Below are 20773 nucleotides of genomic sequence, written 5' to 3'. Positions count from 1 at the left end.
ATGTGGGTAGCATGTGGTGGCATGTGGATGGCATATGATGACATGTGGTGGCATGTGGGTGACATGTGGTTGGCATATGATGGCATGTGGGTGGTATGTGGGTAGCATGTGGTGGCATGTGGATGGCATATGATGACATGTGGTGGCATGTGGGTGACATGTGGTTGGCATATGATGGCATGTGGGTGGCATGTGGTGGCATGTTCCTATGGACTGGGTCCTGGGAAGAACAACTGGCATAGCTCCAGCCACTCTCGTTACACAACTTCCCTATTCCAAGGACAGCACCCTCAAACAATGAACCAAAATAGACCCTTCTTCCCACGAATAGCTCCGCAGCCACTGCAATACAGAGTGAGACACATTAAAGGATACAGTGTGTCTGTCCTTCCAGAGGCTGTCACAGCCACTGCGATACAGAGTGAGACACATTAAAGGATACAGTGTGTCTGNATACAGAGTGAGACACATTAAAGGATACAGTGTGTCTGCCCTTCCAGAGGCTGTTCCCAGCCACTGCAATACAGAGTGAGACACATTAAAGGATACAGTGTGTCTGTCCTTCCAGAGGCTGTCACAGCATTAGTACAGAGAAACCCCTAGGGACGGAAAGCCTGAACTCAGGGGCGACCTTGGGGCAGAGGGGCTGAAGCAGATATCCTGCTCCAACCTCACATCCTAGTGTGGTCCCCTCTACCTCCAACTGGCTTCTTGTCCCTTGTCCCATGGAGAGTCTTAGGCACTGTTTGCAGTATGCACCCATAGGTACACATACGTACCCCACAACTGGAGTGGCTGGTCACCCCGTGACTTTACATCAGTGGAAGTCATTGCTCCAGAAACACGATTGTGTGCAATGGAAGCCCCCTCCCTCCACAGCTGTCACAGACCTTGGAGTTATAGAGAGACACGAGGGGTATGTGTGCTTACTCATATGACAGCACTGGCCCAAACACACACACATACCACACAACATACACACACACACACACACACACACACTCCACAGAGTAGACCTCACTAATACCTGGCGAACATAAAGAGAAATCACAGTAGTGAAGGGTGGGTACTGAGGACCCTAAGGCAAAATGATGTTTAGTTTGTCAGAAGCCCAGTCACAAAAAAGACAGCAACCAACAGGGGCTTGTCCCATGGGCCAGGGTGTGCGTGCTTGCCCCACCCGCAGCGTCACCTCAGTTAGGCTTACAAGAGAGGAGCTCAGGGCTGATGTAGAAAGATGGTTGGAGGCAGGGTACCAAAGATGCCGTCTCCAGCACCAGACTCACATGCAGGCCCCAAATTTCTATGGCCACCAGCTATACACCCAAGTGACACCTTCTCTCAGTACTTACACTCTGGCATAAGTGAGAAGGTGTAGCCTGCAGCCCATGGGAACGTGCTGGGGGGACAGGTGGCATCCTGAGACTCAGTACACAGCATTGTAGAAAGCTCTTCTGAGGGTAGAGAACACTGTCTTCAGACTACTCTCACATTGAAAAGGAGAACAGACTTGAGTCACCCAATTCCTGCTGAAGCTGACTGCCCCTAATCCCCACCACCGCCCCTCAGTGTGGCTGAGCCTGTTCCTCTAAAGTCCAAAACCTGAGCCAAGACTTTTGGGTAAAATCTACCTTCAACTTGGTATCAGCCTGGCCTTCAAACAGTAGTGACTATTTTCATTCACACTGACCCAGATGACACTCCCACTATCAAACTCCTTAAGTTCTCTAAGAATCTGGGTTTCTCTGAGTGGCCCTGGCTATCCTGGAACTCACTGCAGATCAAGCTGGCCTTGAACTCAAGAGATCCACCTGCCTCTGCCTCCCCAGTTCTGGGAATAAAGGCGTGTGCCACTCATGCCTCGCTGTTTTAGCATCTTGAAATGAGAAAACAAACCTATCCAACTGTTTCTATGTGAGGACCTCCTAAATTGGAGTTTATAAAGTGCCAAACCTGATTATCCAGAACTAGTTAACCCATCCACCCATCCATCCATGCCCCCATCCATCCACTCATCCATCCATCCATCCATCCTCCATCCATTCATCCATTCACTGATCCATCCATTCAGTCATCTACCCATCCATTTCTCCATCCACATTATATCACATCCTCTGTGTGTGTGTGTGTACACATGTGCACACATGGTACACAGGTGGGAGGTCAGAGGACTTTTGAAGTCAGTCCTTGCTTTCTGCCCTGAGACAGAGTCTCTTTGCTGTTTTCCATTTCATATGCCATACAAATTTACAGGAATTCTCCTGCCTCCACCTCTCATCTCCCACAGGAGCCCTGGGATCCGATATTCTTGCCATGCTTCTGGCTTTTATGGTGTTCTGGGGACTCAAACTCAGATTCTCACACTTGCACAGCAGGGGTCTTTACCTGCCGAGCCCTGACCACCTATAAAAACTGAGAACCTATTATTCCCACCATTGCAACCTGAAAATACAATCTAGTGGCAACAGCTAAATGTCCAGCCTGGATATAAACAATGTGTCTGGACGTGAACATGTCCTAAGAGATCCGGAGGCTGCTTAAAGGATGACTAAGTACTCTTAGATTATATTTAGAGAAATTCTAAATACTGAGAGGATGGGATAAATACTCCCAGGCCTCGTTTCATGTTTTACTCCAATACAAGTGCTAGGGTCTCATAACAATTTCTCTCTCCCTGATGAAAACATTAGAACACTTTCTCCCTTCATACAAGAAGATGCCTCACATTCTAGTTACCTTAACCTGGGCAACAGCTTTGCCTTTCCGTTGATTTCTCCACAGCCAGGGTTTTGTCCCTCCTCTGAGGACGATGTACAGAGAGCAGACTTCTTCCACGATTTTAACTGAACCTTTCATGAGGAATCTGGAAACTCACAAAATGATCTAAATAAGATGATGGGTACATTAAAGATGGTCTTCATGAGCCTGTGTTCCCTGCACACAGCAGCTTGGCAGCAAGAAGCCAGAAAAGGGCTAGGCAGTAGACTCACCCTTGGGAGTCCTCCCCATCTCTTCAGTCAACCTGAGCAGAGGGGACAGGAACCTGTTACTAGCTAGTGTGTAGCTGATGCAGAGAAAAATGTTACATTTTGTTGCCAGAGTGAGGAGGGTCATGCTGCACAGCACTGGTTAGCTGCCTGATGCATGAAGACTAAGAGGCACAGGAGCAGCCCTGCAGCTGTGCAGCTGTGCAGCTGTGCAGCTGTGCGAGTCTGGCCCAGGCCCTGAGCTCTCACTGGGTCTTTGCACTTAACTGTCCCTCGGGAAATCACCTGCCTTGGCTAATACTGGCACTTTTTTTTTTAAAGGTTTATTTATTTTTACTGTTTTGGGTTTTTAATTGGGGTCTTTGGTCCACTGAGAATCGATTATTCTATAGGATGGAAGATACAAATGTAATCTCATTCTTCCTCAGGTGGATATTCAGTTTTGCCAGCACGATTTATAGAATAGGCTTTTCCCAGTGTTTTTCTGGTTTGGGTTGGTTTGGTTTGCCGCCATTGTCAAGCATCAAGTGGCCATAGCTTCGTGGGTTTATTTCTGAGCCCTCCATTCTGTTCTACTGGCCCATGTCTTTGTTCTTATGCCAGGACCAAGCTGTCTTTATCACTAGAGTTTTACAGTATAATCTGAAGTCCATGATGACCCTCAGCAAAGATGATCTTTCTCCACAGTGTTGCTTTGGCCATTTGAGACTTTTTGTGGTTCCATATGAATTCTTAATTTTTTTTCTAGATCTGCAAAAAATAATTTTGCAATTTTTGATAGGTATTGCATTAAATCTGTAAGTTAATTTTAACAGTATAACCATGTTCATAATATTAATTTTGTTAATTCAGGGGATTGGGAGTTCTTTCTGTCCCCTGGTATCATCTTTGATTTCCTTATTTTTTTTTGGGGGGGGGGTTCTTGTCACAGGATTTCTCTGTGTAGCCCTGGCTGTCTTGGACTTGCTTTGTAGACCAGGCTAGCCTGGAACTCTCAGAGATCCAAGTGCCTCTCACCTCCAAAGTGCTGGGATGAAAGGCGTATTCGGTTAACCTGGTTTTCTTTTACAATGTCTTGAAATTTTTACTGTAGAACTTTCTCCCCTTCAGTCAATCATGTTCCAAAGTCCTTAATTTGGGGGTGGGGAGGATTTCGAACAGGATATTTTCCTGACTTCTTTCTATGACTTTATTGCTGGTGTATATGAAACTGCTTGTTTTGTCTGTCTTGGTTTTGGTTTTGTGGAGTTTTTGTTTTTGAGGCAAGGTCTCGCTCTGCATCCCTGGCTGACCTGAAACTCACTATGTCGATCAGAAGAAACACATAAAGGAATACACGGCCCCTTCCCACTGCTGCCTTCTTCAGGCTTCCAGAGGGCCGTGTTCAACCCTCTAAGCACAACTGTCTAGCTTTTTCTCTCTGGTTTCCAATAGCACGGTTATGTGGCTGTTGTCCAGTTTTGGAGATTATCTTACAAAGAGCAGCAGATTCCCACGCTCACGCCCTTCCCCCAGCCCAGCGTGGTCGTTATCCTAACACTCTGTGGGTGATTTACACTTCTGTGGGTAAACGACCAAAATTCACAGCAGAGATGTGCAGGATGCTCCTGTGGCTCAGCTCATCAGAAAAACAGAGGTCACTGCTTTGAATGAGACAATGTAAACACAGAAAGTAAAGTCCCAGGTGACTTTACTCACGCTGCAATCGCAGGGTTGGTTCATGGAAGTGGGTGTGCTGAGCAGAGGCTTGGAGAGGGAGGAACAAACTGGGGAGAGGTTGACTGTGTGACTTAGGAGCACCCCCTGCTCCCACACAGCACAGGGACAAGTATGGACTGTGTATCTCGAAAGCAATTGTACCTCAAAAAGCTACAGGAAATGATTTTGAGTATTTCTGCCACAGGGAAATAAGTGTTTGGAATGTAGTTCACGGAAGTGAGACGATGGCTTGCTGGAGTCTGTTCTCTTCTACCATGTGGCTCCTCAGGGATCAAACTGAGGACAAAGACACGTTTTCTTGGTTAGTGGGCTTTTGTTTTGTTTTGCTATGCAGAGCTAGGGAATGAGCTGAAAAATCTCGTTCAAGGCTATGGCCCTGACCCTATACCTTCAACCCTAACTAGCGGTGCATCTCTGAATGCTCTTAGGTCAGGGCACTCTCTGTAGGCCCGCTTTCTGAACCATTTCCTCACTGGGCCCTGGTGGAATGGCATCTGAGAACTCTAACATCCACTCTAATATCTTAGGTTACAGAAGAGGGGAGGAAACCGAGGAGGGGAGGGACCAGTTTAAAGTGACAGAGATGAGCAGGACTGTGGTCCAAGTCAGTCCTCAGAGTGGGCTACACTGCTGTTCTCTTTACTCCTGCTGTGTCCAGGCCCATGGGGCTCAGTCAGTAGTTGCATATACTCAACAGAGTAATAAGGAGAAGCCCAGGGCTACCCCCCCCCCCCAGCCTGGTAAAAGCATTCTTAACTTGTGGAAGAACATGCAGGGCTTCCAAAAGACCCTAAGATTTGAGACACCCCCTACTCCCCCCACCCCCCAGTGTCTTGCTCCAAACGCTGCTAACATTATATTCTCACTATCAATGTCAACACTTCTGGCCATTCCCACTTAGCTTTCTGCCTCCTGCATGTGGACTCTTAGCTACTGCTTCAATGCCACGTCTGTCTGCTATCATGCTCCCAGACTGTCATGGATTCTAACCCTCTGGGACTGAGAGCCCCAAATTAAACAGCGTCATGTATAAGTTGCCTTGGTGTGATGTTTTGTCACAGGTATGAAAAAGTAACTAAGACTGGAGTTGGTACCAGGAGTTGGGGCTATTGCTGTGATAGACCACACACACACACACACACACACACACACACACACTTTCGTGTTTTTCCGAGACAAAATTTCTCTATGTAACCATAGCTGTCCTGGAAACTCACTTTTCAAACCAGCTGCCTCGAACTTAAAGAGATCCACCTGCCTCTGGCTCTCAAGTGCTGGGATTAAAGGATGACTTTGGGACCTTGAACCAGGAAAGCAATTGAATGCTCAAAGTGGAGTTTAACAGGGCATCATAATAGGAGTTTGGAAGACAGAAGTGTTGAGACCAGTGTGAACTATGGAGGCCTGGATCAAGAGGTTTCAGAGGGTAACTGTCTGGGCTTGAGACCATTCCTATGATATTTTGGCAAAGTATGTGGCTGGTTTTGTTGTTGTTGTTGTTGTTTTTGTTTTTACCTTGTCCTAAGAATCTTCCTGAACCTAAATTGGAGTTTTGGATTAATTTCATTGGCAGAGGAGATTTCAAGACAGCCTAATATTGACTTTGTCACTTGCTTGTGAACACTGCTATGCAGGTCTACAGTGAAAAAGTAGGTGGGGCAAAGACATAAGTAAAATATACAGTTGGAGGAGAAGGCTGCAGTCAAGGCCTGTACTGAAGTACAGGACATGGCAGTAACGCCATGTGGTTCTGGTTTTAAAGTCATAAAGGGTACACAAGTAGAGAATCTTCCTCTATAGTTAAGGGGAGCCACGGAGGCCAGACATGTGGCAAGAGAGTCCCTACATGGAGGCTCTGGGAGGCCATCTCATGATTCTATGAATGTCAAGGATTGTGTTGGCACCACAGGGTGTTGGAGGTGTCAGAGCCATGGGATGTCAGCCAGGGAGCGTTGCATGTGAGGAGTGGAACCATCTCAAGAGAGAAGTATGCTGTAGTCAACCAAGCTGGAAAGGCAGAGTGGTCTAAGCCCTCTGACATCAAATATGGAACTACAGGATTTGGAGTTTGCCCTGCTGTGTTTGGTCCAGTTAATTTCTTCACCATGTCCTATACTTCTTCTCTTTTGGAATAGTCATGTATATTCTGTGCCATTATATATTGGAAGTGTATAATTTGCTCTTTTGATTTTTCAGAGGCTTACAAGTAAGAGACGGCCTTGGGTCTTAGGAGAGACTTTGGAATTCTTAAACGGGGTTGAGACAGAAAAGACAGGGAACTTTTGAAGTTGAACTAGATGCATTTGTATTATAAGGCAGCAAACCTATAGGAGCCAGGGAGAGAATGTGGTCATACTAATGAGAATGGCCCCTAGAGGCTTCTGTATTTAACTACTTGGTCCCAGTTGATGGAACTGTTTGGAAAGGATTAGGAAATATTTCTTTATTGAAGACGTTGTGTCACTAGGGACAGTCTTGGAGGTTTCAAAAGCTCACATCATCCCCAGCTACATCTTTCAGCCTCATGTTTGTAAATGAAGATGGGAGTTCTCAGCTGAGTGTGGTGATGCACATCTTTAATCCCAGCACTCAGAAGGCAGAGGCAGAGGCAGAGGCAGAGGCAGAGGCAGAGGCANGAGGCAGAGGCAGAGGCAGAGGCAGAGGCAGAGGCAGAGGCAGAGGCAGAGGCAGAGGCAGAGGCAGGTGGATCTCTGTTGAGTTTGAGGTCAGTCTGGTCTACAGAGAGTTCCAGAACAATGAGAACTACATATTAAGACCCTGTTTCAAAAGAAAAAAGCAAACAAAAGCCGTGTGCTCTCAGCTACTGCTCTGGCACTGAGCCTGCCTGCTCCTGCAGTGCTTCCTGCCATGACAGTCACGCACGCTAAACTTCTGGAACTGTGAGCACCCAATGAAATTTTTCCTTCTCTAAGTCCCTTGGTCATGGTGTTTGCCATGGCCAAGTAACTATGACAACTGCTTAGGGAGTCTTTGGAAGAGCTTCCCTAACCCTTTCTCAGACCTTCATGAGGTCTGCGATGAATTACTTCATGAAGTAAATACCAAGGCTGAGTTTAGCAAATCATGAATCCATGTTTTGGCATTAAGGACTCAGCATGGAGAGTCATTTTCTTGATTGATACGACTGAATTAGCCAGTGTTCTACAATAAAACACCACAGTATGCTTGATAATAAACATTAAAACCTAAGTCTAATCATTATGTGAAAAATGGAGGCTCGGCGTACTGCTCAGCTATAGGGTTCCTGCCTAGCACACACAGAGAGTTTAACCCCCAGCAGCACATAAACTGGACATGATGCGGTAACCCTATAGCCCCAGCACTTGAAAGGTGGGGGCAGAAAAAGTTCAAGGTCACCCCCAGCTAAACACAGCAAGTTTAGTAGTCTGGGCTACATGGAGCCCTGGGACAAAAAAAAAAAAAAAGAAAAAGCATCCTGGTGGGATATTTTAAGCCTGAAGGTCAATGATTGAATTGAGAAGCTAAATTGCTTTAGATTTAATTACTCCCCACTTGGCTTTGGCTATCTCCATCCAAGATAACTTGTAAAACTCACTAGGGCTGCAGTGACCAGACTGTCAAGGCAATTCTCTAACATAAAAAGTAGTTATAGATAGAATGCCTTTCTTCTCAATTTAACCATTTAAGGGACTGTCTAATTTGTTTGCCTCTCACCAAGATGAACAAGGATTCCAACACAGTCTTCTAGTCACCAGGTCTAGATTATGAGTGAGGCTGGAAGGGGGGGGGGAGGCATTGGGGTTCCCACCTACCATCCTAGGATTAGGGAAACTGAGGCAAAAGGGTCTCAAGATACGAGGCCAGCCTGGGCTTGAGACTCTCTCTTAAGAAAATAAGGACAGTCCATACAGAACTACCTAACAGCCATCGTACAGCTCTGTGCTCCTGGCTTTCCAATATGGCTGCTTATGTTCAGGGGGGCACTTCAGAGAGGAGAGACCATACCCTAGAGTAAAACTGTGCTGACCGGAATTCGAGTATATTCTGAATGTTGCCTGAAAACAGGGAGCTGGAGAAAAACACTGTGGCCTGTGTAAGACAAGACTGCCCCCCCTCCTGGGAGAAGAGAAAGGAGTCGTCGCTACAGTGGCACGCTATGTACAAGGAGTTACCACCCCCAAGGCTGCACCAGGCTGTGCATAATCCAAGAGAAGCTATGCGAGGATTTTATTTTTAGTCATTTGAGATGGTGTAGCTCTGGGTGGCCTCAAATTGCCTATGTAAATCCAGGCTGGCCTCAAAGTCAGAATCCTCCTCAGTGCTGGGATCACAGGTGGGCAACAGCGAAAGTGTAAATTCTAAGGCAGAGCAATAAAAGCTCTGTTAAAAAAAAATAAAATAAAGCAGTGTGGGCACAGAGGGGACATGTGGCAGGAGCTATTCTCTCACACTGGGCTGCATCTCCAGCTTCACACGAACAATCTGCCGTTCTGGGCATTTCTGTCCTCTTGTCTGACCACACCCTTTCTCCTTAACCCAAACATCCAAAAATCTGTGCAAAAGTCTCTTCCCTCGTTCGTTCTCCTCCACAAGCTAATTAACCATGTTTATTTCCGAGCAGGGGCTAGCTTTTCCTGACGATTCTGCGCACCATCTTAATCAACAGAATGTAAGTAGCAAGCTTTTAGGAGCCATTCAGTACTGAATCAGCAGCTCAGACCATATGCTGAGGGTAAAAACACACTTCCCCAAAAAAGCTAAATGCAGAAAGACCAAGGATAGAAGATGTATTTAATACTCAAGAAGTCTCACAGGATGTGCTTGGTATGTGGAACGTTGAGACTTTTGAGGGGAACAAGTTATTCTTTAAATATACCTACCCTAGTCACCGGCCAGCTAAGCCGGTACAGCTGGAAACTTAGTATATCTAAACACACACACACACACACACACACACACACACACGCACGCACACACACACAGGCACACACCTTTCCCCACTGTTTCATTAGAACCTTTAAACCCCACCAACAAAATTTTTAAGGAAAAATACAATCAATTACAAAATTGCATCATAGATACATGGTGGGGGAGGTGGCGGGTGTTTCAAGGCAGTTTCTCTCTATAACCCTGAACTTACTTTGCAGACGTGCCTAACTCTGCTTCCCGAGTGCTGCGATTAAAGGCACGCGCCACCTCTGCCATGCTATAGATGGATTTTTTTTTTTTTACTGTTAAATGTAGAAGCATTTTACATTTTAACAGATTCCATGTTAACACTGGGTTGAGTTTGTAATCTGTTACTAACATACTCGTTTTATTCTGGTAATAGTGGCTAATTAATATTTCAACTTTGAATAAAACCAACCCCACAAAATTAGAGAGCTAAAAAAAATCTGTATGAACTGTCTTCTTAATGACATTGCTTTTTAAGTATGCGTGTTTGTATGTTATTTATGTGGGAGTATGCATACATTTGAGTGCAGTACACTAGAAAGTCAGAGGCCAGAGGCCTAGGACCCCTGGAACTGGAATTACAGGCAGTATTGACCCTCCATGCAGGTGTGGGGAACTGAACTTAGGTCCTCTGGAAGAACAGCAAGTGTTCTTAACCACTGGACCATCCGTCCAGCCCAACTCACTAGGTTGCTTTAGGTTCCAAAAGGAAGGGCCTGGGGGTTGGAGGGTGGGAAACGGCAACAACTCCAGTTCCCAGGATCCTAACCATCTTTCAAAAATGTCTCATAACTAAATCACCAGCTTCCTTTAGAGTATGGAAGTCGTCTTGCTTTCAGAGCTTCCGAGACTGCGTGTTGTCTCCGACTCAGTGGCCCTAACAACTCAACCCACCGTAGCTGATTTCCATCTCCAACGTGCTTCTGTGCAGCAGTCTAAAACCACCCCTTCACAGCCGTCCAAGGGATGGAAATATTTCAGCTCACTTTAAAAATTGCTTTTGAATTATGTAAAGATCCCTGGCTGAGCCAGGAGCCATGGTAAACGCCTTTAATCCCAGCACTGGAAGAGGCAGAGGCAGGCGGATCTCGATGAGTTCAAGGCGGGTCAGGGTTACACAGTGAACCCTGTGTAGCAAGAAATAATAAACGAGTAAGCAAGCAAATAATGCCCCTGCAGCTGGAGGTGGCACCACAGTGAAGGCTACGGCAGGGGCATCTACAGCTCCAGACCGGCCTGGCTTCTCACAGAAAGACCCTTTATTTGAGTTGGCCTTCTTCACAAGTCTTTGGCACTCCTAAAAGAGACGCTAGCAAAAAAAAAAAAAAAAAAAAAAAAAAAAAAAAAAAAAAAAAAGATCACAGTAAACAGAACTTTAAAGGTTAGGTTGATCTCCAATGATCTTCACACCGAAACGTTTATGTACGAAACAAAACTGCCCATCCTAACAGGAGCTTTCAACAAAAGACCTGCAAAGCCACCCAGGAACTCACAGTCCGGACACCCTGGGGAAAAGCCTGCCCTACCAGGACTCTCCGGGTTTAGTCATTTTTTTAGTTGCACCCTGCTGGGAACAGTTTTACACTCCACTTAAATTCCACACTCGTCTGGAGAGAGTTGTTTAGTGCCTAATTTCCAGAGGACTGGGGTTCGATTTCCAGCACCCACATAGTGGCTCCTAGCTGTGTCTAACTCCAGAGTCCAGGGATCCTAGGTCCTTGTCTGGGACTCAAATTTCATGTAAGTGGGGGAAAGTGTTTCCTCTGCTTCCTGTTTGAAGGTCTGTTAGCATGGCTTGGTGGAGCTGTAGCTCCTTTCTGTCTTCCAGCTGTCATGGACATGCTAATGTGCCCCTAGGATAGTAGAATGTTTTAGAATGTCAGGGCCATGCTTTCAGTTTTACTAAGCTTGTACCCACCAGCAACACTCCCTCCGATGGTGACCAACAGTGGGCACTGCCACTTGCAGTCGTGGTCAGGTCTGGAGGAGGATGGAGCAGGCAGTAGCTTGGCATGGGGCTGCTGGTGTCTGGTAGCTAGAAAACTGGGGAAGCCTGACTTTGAATCGGTGGCTGCCCTGGGACTCACTACGTTCAGAGGTCTGCTCACCTCTGCCCAGCCCTACGACCCTTCTGTGTTTATAGCTGTTTCCTCTTTTTGAAGTGACCTTTACTGATCCAGTTCACATGCAACGATCACGCGTGTCCACAACTCAGCGGTTTTGGTGTGCTCACAGGTGTGTGTGCCCAGGACTGATCTTCCATCTCACAAACACCGAACCCAACACCAACCCCAGCTTACCCACGACTCATCATGCAGCTACCATGTGTGGACTTCTATGGCTGCTGTCTTTCTCTCAGCACGTTTTCAAGACTCGTCCAATCTTACCCATGTTACTTGGTTTCTTTGAACACAAACAGACGTCATCATACATCCAGACCACACTTTAACACACACTCATCCAGTTAGGATGCTGGGGCTGCTCCCACCTTTTGGCTACAATGCAACATGAAACCGTTGCTGTTTGTGTGTCCATTCTGTTGGGATGTTTCTCTCTCTCTTCTCTATCTCCCTGGGATAGGAAGCACAAGTTTTTAACTGTTTGAGGGTTGAATGTTTACATTCCCACTGATGTGTGCGAGCGCCCTCTGTACTCCCTCAGCAGACCTGACTCTACCCACCCCTCACGGTGAGGTGGTTCCTGTAGTTCTCACAGTAGCTTCCTCAGCTCTGGCCCTTCTCACTGGTTCCTTATCTATTACCTATTTTCTTAGAAAGATATTTACTCAGGCCTTTTGACACAGGGTCTCAGTACACAGACCAGGCCAGCCTGCCACACAATGGGAGCAAAGGTCTGTGCTACCCCACGAGGTTTCCATTTCTAGTTAAGCACTATGTGTGCGCGCCTGTTTTGAGATTCTTTATTTGTACAAGGTCTATAGGTAAGTATTAGGAGAAAAGCCATACTGCAAAGAAATACAAGGTACCCCAGATCTACAAACTACATGATTTTATTTATAAAATTCAGTATAGTGCTCACAGTTGCCCATCCCCATTTAAACAGCACCCAGCTACAGACCGAAATGTTTTCAAGTATCATTAAATACTTCAGTATGCTGCTAGGCCAGGCTCCAGTGGTGAGCACCACCCAAAACAGCACACAGTAAAGGTGAGTCCCCCGTGCACGCCCCAGCCACTGTCCTCTCACGGAGCCGGAGCAGCCTTTATCCGTGAAATGATCTCATTTACAAAGCTGTTGTTCTTTGCGACCACCTCGGCTCTCAGTTGCCTCAGCTTTGCTGAGATGCTCTCTTCCGACATGGCAGTAAAGGGCACTTGCTTGACCTTGGTCAGGAACTCCAGGATAATTTTCTCACCTTGCTGAAAAACACACGTGTCCCAAAGTCATTACAACGTACTCATGTGGGTATGACATATGTCCGTGGATGCCCTTATATGCCAGGAGACAGGGTCGGATCTCCTGGAGCTGGGTTTACAGCTGGTCAAGATCCACCCAATGTGGGAGGCTGGGAGCCGAGCCTGGGGCCTCTGGGAAAGCGGCAATGGGTCATGTCCAGCGTAAGCAATGGACTCTCTCTGTAACTTTCATCTAGATATGCTGTTAGATGTTTAACACACATTTTTATCATAAACGGGCAAGCAATTCTGAGAATCCCAGAGTCCTTGGTTGCTATGAACTTCTCCAGAGTAAGCTATTAATAAGACATTTACACTGTAATTTCAGATGACAAGGAACTGAACAGCTCTTAAGTCCCTCTGCTTCATCTGACATGGAATTTAATCTCAGCAAAAAAGAACTTAAGGTTTCCAAGGCATAAACACTGAAACTCCCTAACTTGCACAAGCAAAATGGGGATATTAATATTACCAACTTCATACATTTGTTGTGAAGATTCAAAGAATTTAGAGCACGTCTGAAGCAAGAGTCAGTACTGTGTAATTTATTACAGCACGTCAAAAAACTAAATGGCCCATTTTTATACCTGGCATCAGCATCACAGGGGCAACCGGCAAGTACCGTAAGAACCAATAGCTCTCCATTTAAAACCACACAGAAGGAGCTGGCAAGACGACAAGGCATGTAAAGGCAAAAGCCTGGCCACCTGAAGTGGATCTCTGAGACCTACAGGGTAGGCAGCAACAGAACCGATCCCTGAAAACTGTCCTCTGACTTCCGCATGTGCTGTGAGGCAGGCAAACAAACACACAAACCAATGAAACACAAACCCCCTCTCTCTCCTCCCAAGTCCTCACTCAGGCAAAGCCAAGCTCCAGCACTGCCGAGATAAAAATGCACTTTCTCAAACCGAAGGACCAAGAGCCCGGACTAAGGGCAGCAAGGACGGGTTGTCTCCTTTAGCTGTCTTTTCAAAATACGTCTTATTATAATAAAAGTACACAATTTCAGTTTTCTTGGAAACCAGGAATCATGTAACACAGCCCCGCCTAATCCTAATCACCAGCTCTGTAGGCTTGGCTGGACATTAAGTAAGTCTGGATGTAGAGACACTCCATGCTCAGGATGGCAGCTTTCCATATCTACAACTATGGGCAAGTTAGGATATAGCTTTCCTTTTTGTATAGCAACTGTCTATCCTTACAGGAAAAAAAGCCCACTGGGTAAAAGCTACAAATATGCCATTATCTGTCACCATGTACGTCACTGTAAGGCCTGTCACATGTATGCCACTGTAAGGCCTGTCACAATGTGCAGTGCTGTAAGGTCTGTCACAATGTATGGCACCGCGAAGCTGCCAGGACCAGGCAGCAGTGAAGTTCTTTTATTACTGAGCAGGCCTGTGGTTGTGAAAAAGAAACAAGTTAGACATCTGCTCCATACAGCACTGCGTGACCATCTAACCCTGACCCCATAGCTACAGAGAAAGCTCTGCTTCTGGTAATAACCACTGCCCACAGTCCGCTCTCCTCAGAAAGTCTAAGATCTCAACCGCATGGAGCAGGAGTCCTGTTTGCTGCCGCTGTTACACTTATCAACTGACATCTATAGCTTTAGGAATTACATCTAGATGAACACTTGCCTACATTATTCATTCGTTACTCCTTCTGCCAAATCCACAACTCTCGGGAGGGCCGTGAGCCTGTGACAGAAGCCAGGACTATGCTCCAGCTCTAACCTTCCTTCATAGAAAGGATTGGGGGGCGGGGGGGGACAGAGAGAGAGAGAGAGAGAGAGAGAGAGAGAACGAACCAGGTTTGGTGGTTCCCATATTTAATCCCCGCATTCTTGGAGGAAAGGCAGGCAGATTAGAGTTGTAGATCAGCTTAGGTTAGGAGGGGGAGGATTAGACCTGGGGTTGTAGACCAGCTAGAGCAATATGGTGAGAGACCTTACCTCAAACAACAACAATAATCCAGGGATGGGTTTTGGTTATGCTAAGAAATATGAGCCAGTAAGAATGACCAAAAAGTAAATACTAGAATCCCACAGGGAACGCGCAACTCATCTTGGTGGCATGGCACACAGATTCAGTAATTCACACCCCTGACGAATGCCCTGCTGACCGACCTCTCTTTCCAGGTGGCGTCTCTTTGCAGCCGGCTCGGCTTCCTCACATCCCAGCGAGGTTCCAATGTTCTGAAATTCCTCAAGCTCCAGAGCCTTCTGCTTGGCGCACGCTATCACATGCCTCGGGAAGTTAGCGAGCTCAGCCACGTGGATCCCGAAACTCTGATCACAGACACCTACAGAAACGAGTGGCGTGGAAGAGGAAAGAAACAGCACTTATGTGAATGGAAGGAATGCCCTGTTTATCAACTCATTAGAAAGTGTAATTTTATATTTCAAATACGTTAGCCAATCGGTTCAGAGCACCTCAGCTAGACCTTTTAACCAATCGTCAACGATGTGACTGCACCCTTGCTCATTCTGCCTTACCACAAACCAGCAGTGGAGTAAGGGTGCAGCCGCGCGTAAGCAGAAGTGAGGCTACGTGGAGCTGCTGCTCAGTTCAGAGCAAACAAAAGTAAACCACAGTCCAGTACATGCTAGCACGCCCACAATGGGGGCCGGGCTTACTCTATCTCTATCCACGCCATACTCATCTATCCCGTAAGTATTCGGAAATCACTTCTGTTTCACACAACACACAAATATCTTAAAAGCAGGACCAGTTTCATGCTGTGCTGAATTGGCCAGATCTACTACAAATATTACCTTCTCTAACAAGTATCAATAATGCAAACATAGGAACTCAAAATAATTCCCACCGAGGCAAAAATAACAAAGAGGAAAGCATCAAGACGATGCGGACAATAATTATAAATAAATAAATAATAAATAAATAAAACAAACAAAAAAACAACCACACACATTTTCCTAAGAAATGAAGACAGATATGTGAACCCCTTATTCTGAAATAATACCTACGATACAGAACCTCCTTATGGAGGTCAGCATCACTGACTCAGTGATGTGAGTGGGCGCTAGCCAGCAGCCTTTCTGGAAGGATGCCACACCCAGGGATCACCAATGCCAGAGCCACCGCTAACAGTGCCAAAGAATCTGGACTCACCAGGTCTAAAGACCACAAAAAGCCAGAAAGATGGCTGGCTCAGGTTAAAATCACAGAGCCCTTCCAGGACACAGGTTCAGTTCTTAGCACTTGGGTCTGGGAGGTCACAACCCTCTCTAGCTCCAGCCTGAGAAAAGCCAGTGCCGTCTTCTAGACCCTGTGTCATGTGCACCAACCTTCACACAGGCGTATACACTAATTAAAAATAAGATAGATCCCTTAAGAAACTGTAATCCTCCTATACGCTAAAAGCAAAACCAGCCTATAGTCAGAGAGCTGTAATAAACCAACCTCCGTCTCCCCCGTTATCATTTTGATACAGACAATGTATATTGCTCATCTCTACACTAGAAAGCCAGAGGTAAATACGTTCTTAAAAGCAATTAATCACAACGGAGAATAAAGAATGCACTGACGGCACTTCAGGCCCCGAGGCCCACACTGAGCGGAGAAGCCCACCTTTTTTCACTTGGTAAAGCATAGTCAGGGTCTCCTCAGTAGTGAGCGCTGTGACATGTAGATTATTAACAGTTGGTATTTGGTTGGCCAAAGCAGTAAGTTCATGAAAATGGGTGGCAAACATGCAAAAGGCACCAATCTTCGTTGCGATGTAATCTGATATAGCCCATGCCAACCCAAATCCATCATAGGTAGAGGTTCCTCTTCCCAGCTCATCAATGATTATTAAGGAGTCTCTGGTTGCTGACCTGAAACGCATAATTACATGATAAAAAAATGCAGTCCGGGGCTCATCATGGCAGAGGGGACAGAAAGGCAAAAAGAGGCAGAGGTAGTGGATATCTGTAGCACAGTGTTATGTGTTAAACACAGGGCAGCAGAATACATAAAATTCACATTAGTGATTTTGGTAACCTTTCATGTGTGAGTTATTTCTCTCTCTGGCTTTTGCGATAGGGTCTGTCTTTGCGGTCCAGCTATCATCCTTGAGCTCATTACACAGACTTGGCTGGCCTCACACTCACAGACATCCACCTGCCTGTGCCTCCCAAGTGCCGAGGTTAAGGTGAGCAGCCATCATACCCGGCTTCCAATCAGCCACAGGCAAACACTCACTAAACTAAGAATACCTGTGGCATATTATAGACAAATCTGCAAATGCACTTCAAATAAAATGGGGCCACACGTCTCCACTTTCAAGGGACTAGGACACATACCTGAGGATGGAAGCAGTCTCCAGCATTTCAGCCATGAATGTGGAGACGCCTTTCAGTTGACTGTCACCAGCCCCGACTCGAGCTAAGATGCAATCCACAATGGACACTTCTGCCGACTCACAGGGCACAAAACACCCGATCTGGGCCATGAGTACAATCACCCCGGTCTGACGAATGTATGTTGATTTACCTCCCATATTGGGACCTATAAATGAATTATATGCCAGGCCACTGATTTCTTTCACTACTAACAATTAAGCTACTAGTAGTCCAAAACTGCAATTGACAATTATTTAAGTCACAATGATATGCAAACCCACCCACGAGCCATCAAAAAACATGCATGGACAGTCACTGTCCACACAGCCCCAAATGCAACTTTCTTACCATTCAGTCAGACAAACCCACAGAGATCCCTATAACCAGAGAGTAGGATCATAAACCGCACAGCTAAGCTGGAGCGTCACTGTGGGCTACTACGCACACACACTCCCTGGCTCACAGGCTCATTTAATGATGTCGATTACGCCCGAATGACTACTCAGTAATAATATTCATTAATAAGTGGGCTAGTTATACGTAACCAGTCTGGGCAAGCTCCTCAAATCACTTAAACTCCATGCTACACGACATTTCTTTTGGCAAATGTACAATTTACTTATCTGGGTTGGGTTAAATAATTTAAATACCCACTTAGGGAACTAACAGGATGGAACCATAATTTCTACAATGTAATTCTCTCTTATTTTCTAGTCTCTGGTTCTAGTTACTATCTCAGGACAGCTCAGCCTCCTTTTAAATGAGTATGAACACATGAGTGTCTTACAAGGAGTGCTGGCCTAGGCTCCAGCTTTTCCAGAACACAGTTCCTACCCATTCTTCCAAGGCCTGGCTCTGGTGAGCCAGTGCATGAGTTTTATATTGAAACAATATTATCTCCTAAACTTTAGCCACCCCAAAAGTCTTCCTTCTAATCAGGATCTGAATGTATGACCCACCAGAGTAATACATTCTTTAATGCCAGAAAGAGAGGCTTTCTTCATTAATTGAAAACACATTTCCATTCTATCATCATTAGGAAGAGAGAGAAAAATTGTTTTTTGTTTTTTTACCAGTAATGATGTGGAACATCTGTTTATCTTTTTCAAAGTGCACGTCATTTGGAATAAATGCAACTTCATCTTGAACTTCAACACAAGCATGCCTGGAGGCTTTCAGTATAATTCTTCCTTTTCCTTTCTCCAAGATGACTGGTCGTACATAAGGAACAGGTGCTGCGTTTGACACATGTGCGAAGCTAACGACGGCGTCTAAGTGAGCCAGCACATCGTTGAGCGTCTGCATTGGCTCTACGTAGCCTGTAAAAACATAAAACAATATAATACACCTTATAATAGACTTAGCTCAAGGCCGTTTAAAAAGTTAACAAGTTTGCTATAACAAAATCTGAAAAGCCCTGAACCTCAACGTTGTTTCACTGTATCCTTCATGCTTCAAAAACAGAGAGCAAGGTCTTTCCTTACGAAATCCCAATTAACTAGCACAACGTACTTTCCCCTAAAAGTTGGGAAATTTGAGAAAGCATGACAACACTGTTAAGATCACCACAAGAGAGGTGTGGTGGCGCATGCGCACATTTCATCTCAGCATTCAGGAGGCAGAGGCAGGCAGATCTCCGAGTTCAGGGCCAGCCCGGTCTACAGAGTGAGTTCCAGGACAGCCAAAGGAGCCAGGGGTATACAGAGAACCGTGTCTTGGAAAACTATAAAACCACTTTAAAAAAAAAAAATCACCATAAGCAATGAGCAAGAACAGATTTCAAGAATATTTGCAGTTTCATTTTGTTGGATCAGCACGCACGCTTGCAGGATTGAGTTGATCCCTGGTGCCCATTTAACACACATTCAAGACTCCACTGTGACACAGCATTAGAGCCAAAGCTACCACACAAACCTCCCTGATTCTAAGGCTGGATAAAACATGCGACAGCAACAAGGGTCAGAGTCTCAGCAGAGTCCCCATGCTAGTGGGGTGCAGTACTGCCTGAGTGTCTTCTAATTTCTAGATGCCCCAGAGTTAAACTTTACAATTACTTTGTGTTTCAATGGCTGGAATTTTGACTTTACAATTTTTTGTCTTTTTACATAGGGTCTTACTATGCAGGCCAGGTTGGCTGGCTGTGAACTCACTGAGGTCTGCTGCTACTGCTACCTCCTGAGTGATGAGATTAAGGGTGTGTGTACCATGCCCACACTACTTATTGTTCATTCTCTTGTTCCACATAAAAGTAATGTTTTGTTAATAATAATCAACTTTTAAATACCCACATAAAAATAATCATCTCATCATATTATAAAACTATGTTTTGTGTTCTTTAACCCATCAAAAATCCACCTGTCTCTGCCTCCACAGTGCTGAGATCAGAGGTATTCGCCGCCATGACTGGCATGCGTTAAGACACACGCTTTACAGCTGTGCTATACTCCCACTCCTTATAACTTTTAACCTTGTTAAGATTTCAACCACACCGGGGCTGGAGAGGTGGCTTAGTGATTAAAAAGGCTGGCTGAACTGCAGAAGCCCTGAGTTCAGTTACCGGCGGCCACACTGGGTAGCTCACAGCTACCAGTGCCCTTTTCTGGCTTCTGCAGACACCGGTGTGTGTATGGAGGCAGAAGGGTTAGGAACCCAAAGCTAGCTCGCAATGTTTAAGACTGTCTCAAACAAAACTGAAATGAGACAAAATAAAATTTAAATACAAAGCACAACACCTCCTGGGGGCTGGAGAGATGGCTCAGTGGTTAAGAGCACCTGCTCTTCCAGAGGTCCTGAGTTCAATTCCCAGCAACCACATGGTGGCTCACAGCCATCTATAATGGACACCCTCTTCTGGTGTGTCTGAAGACAGCTACAGTGTACTCATATACATAAAATAAATAAATCTTTAAAAAAAAATACACAACACCCCCAGTGCTGTGCCAAGAATAGACTGAAAATTTATAAAATAGCACGCAGAATTACCAACAGCTTGTCTTGTGTGATTTGCACTTGCTTTACAGTGATAGTTATTTCCATACCCTTCAGTGTGAACCCAGATAATGATTTAAAACAAACACTGTCTAGTGGATCACACCTTCAAACTCAGGACGTGAGAAGATAAAGCAAGAGAACACTTCAACTAAGGAATCAGCCACAACACAGGAATTAGCTACAGCACAACACAGGAATCAGCTACAGCACAGGAATCAGCTACAGCACAACACAGGAATCAGCTACAGCACAGGAATCAGCTACAGCACAGGAATCAGCTACAGCACAGGAATCAGCTACAACACAGGAATCAGCTACAACACAGGAATCAGCTACAACACAGGAATCAGCTACAGCACAGGAATCAGCTA

At 45.6% G+C, this 20773-nt stretch overlaps 1 protein-coding gene across 1 annotated transcript in view; it reads right to left on the bottom strand.

Annotated features, from left to right (window-relative positions):
• Positions 1-12638: 12638 nt before the first annotated feature.
• Msh2 (mutS homolog 2) overlaps positions 12639-20773 on the bottom strand; it is a 51013-nt gene continuing 42878 nt past the window's right edge. Inside the window, exons 12-16 of the mRNA XM_021186546.2 lie at positions 18485-18730; positions 17373-17577; positions 16657-16904; positions 15192-15367; positions 12639-13024 (exon numbers count right to left, since the gene is read on the bottom strand). Coding sequence (XP_021042205.1) covers positions 12848-13024; positions 15192-15367; positions 16657-16904; positions 17373-17577; positions 18485-18730 — 1052 coding nt within the window. The 3' untranslated portion in view covers positions 12639-12847. The remainder of the gene's footprint in view (positions 13025-15191; positions 15368-16656; positions 16905-17372; positions 17578-18484; positions 18731-20773) is intronic.

Source organism: Mus caroli, chromosome 17, assembly GCF_900094665.2.
Source record: "Mus caroli chromosome 17, CAROLI_EIJ_v1.1, whole genome shotgun sequence".
Taxonomy (NCBI): domain Eukaryota; kingdom Metazoa; phylum Chordata; class Mammalia; order Rodentia; family Muridae; genus Mus; species Mus caroli.
The sequence above is the reverse complement of the archived record's forward strand: the minus strand, read 5'-3'. Positions and strand labels throughout refer to the sequence as shown.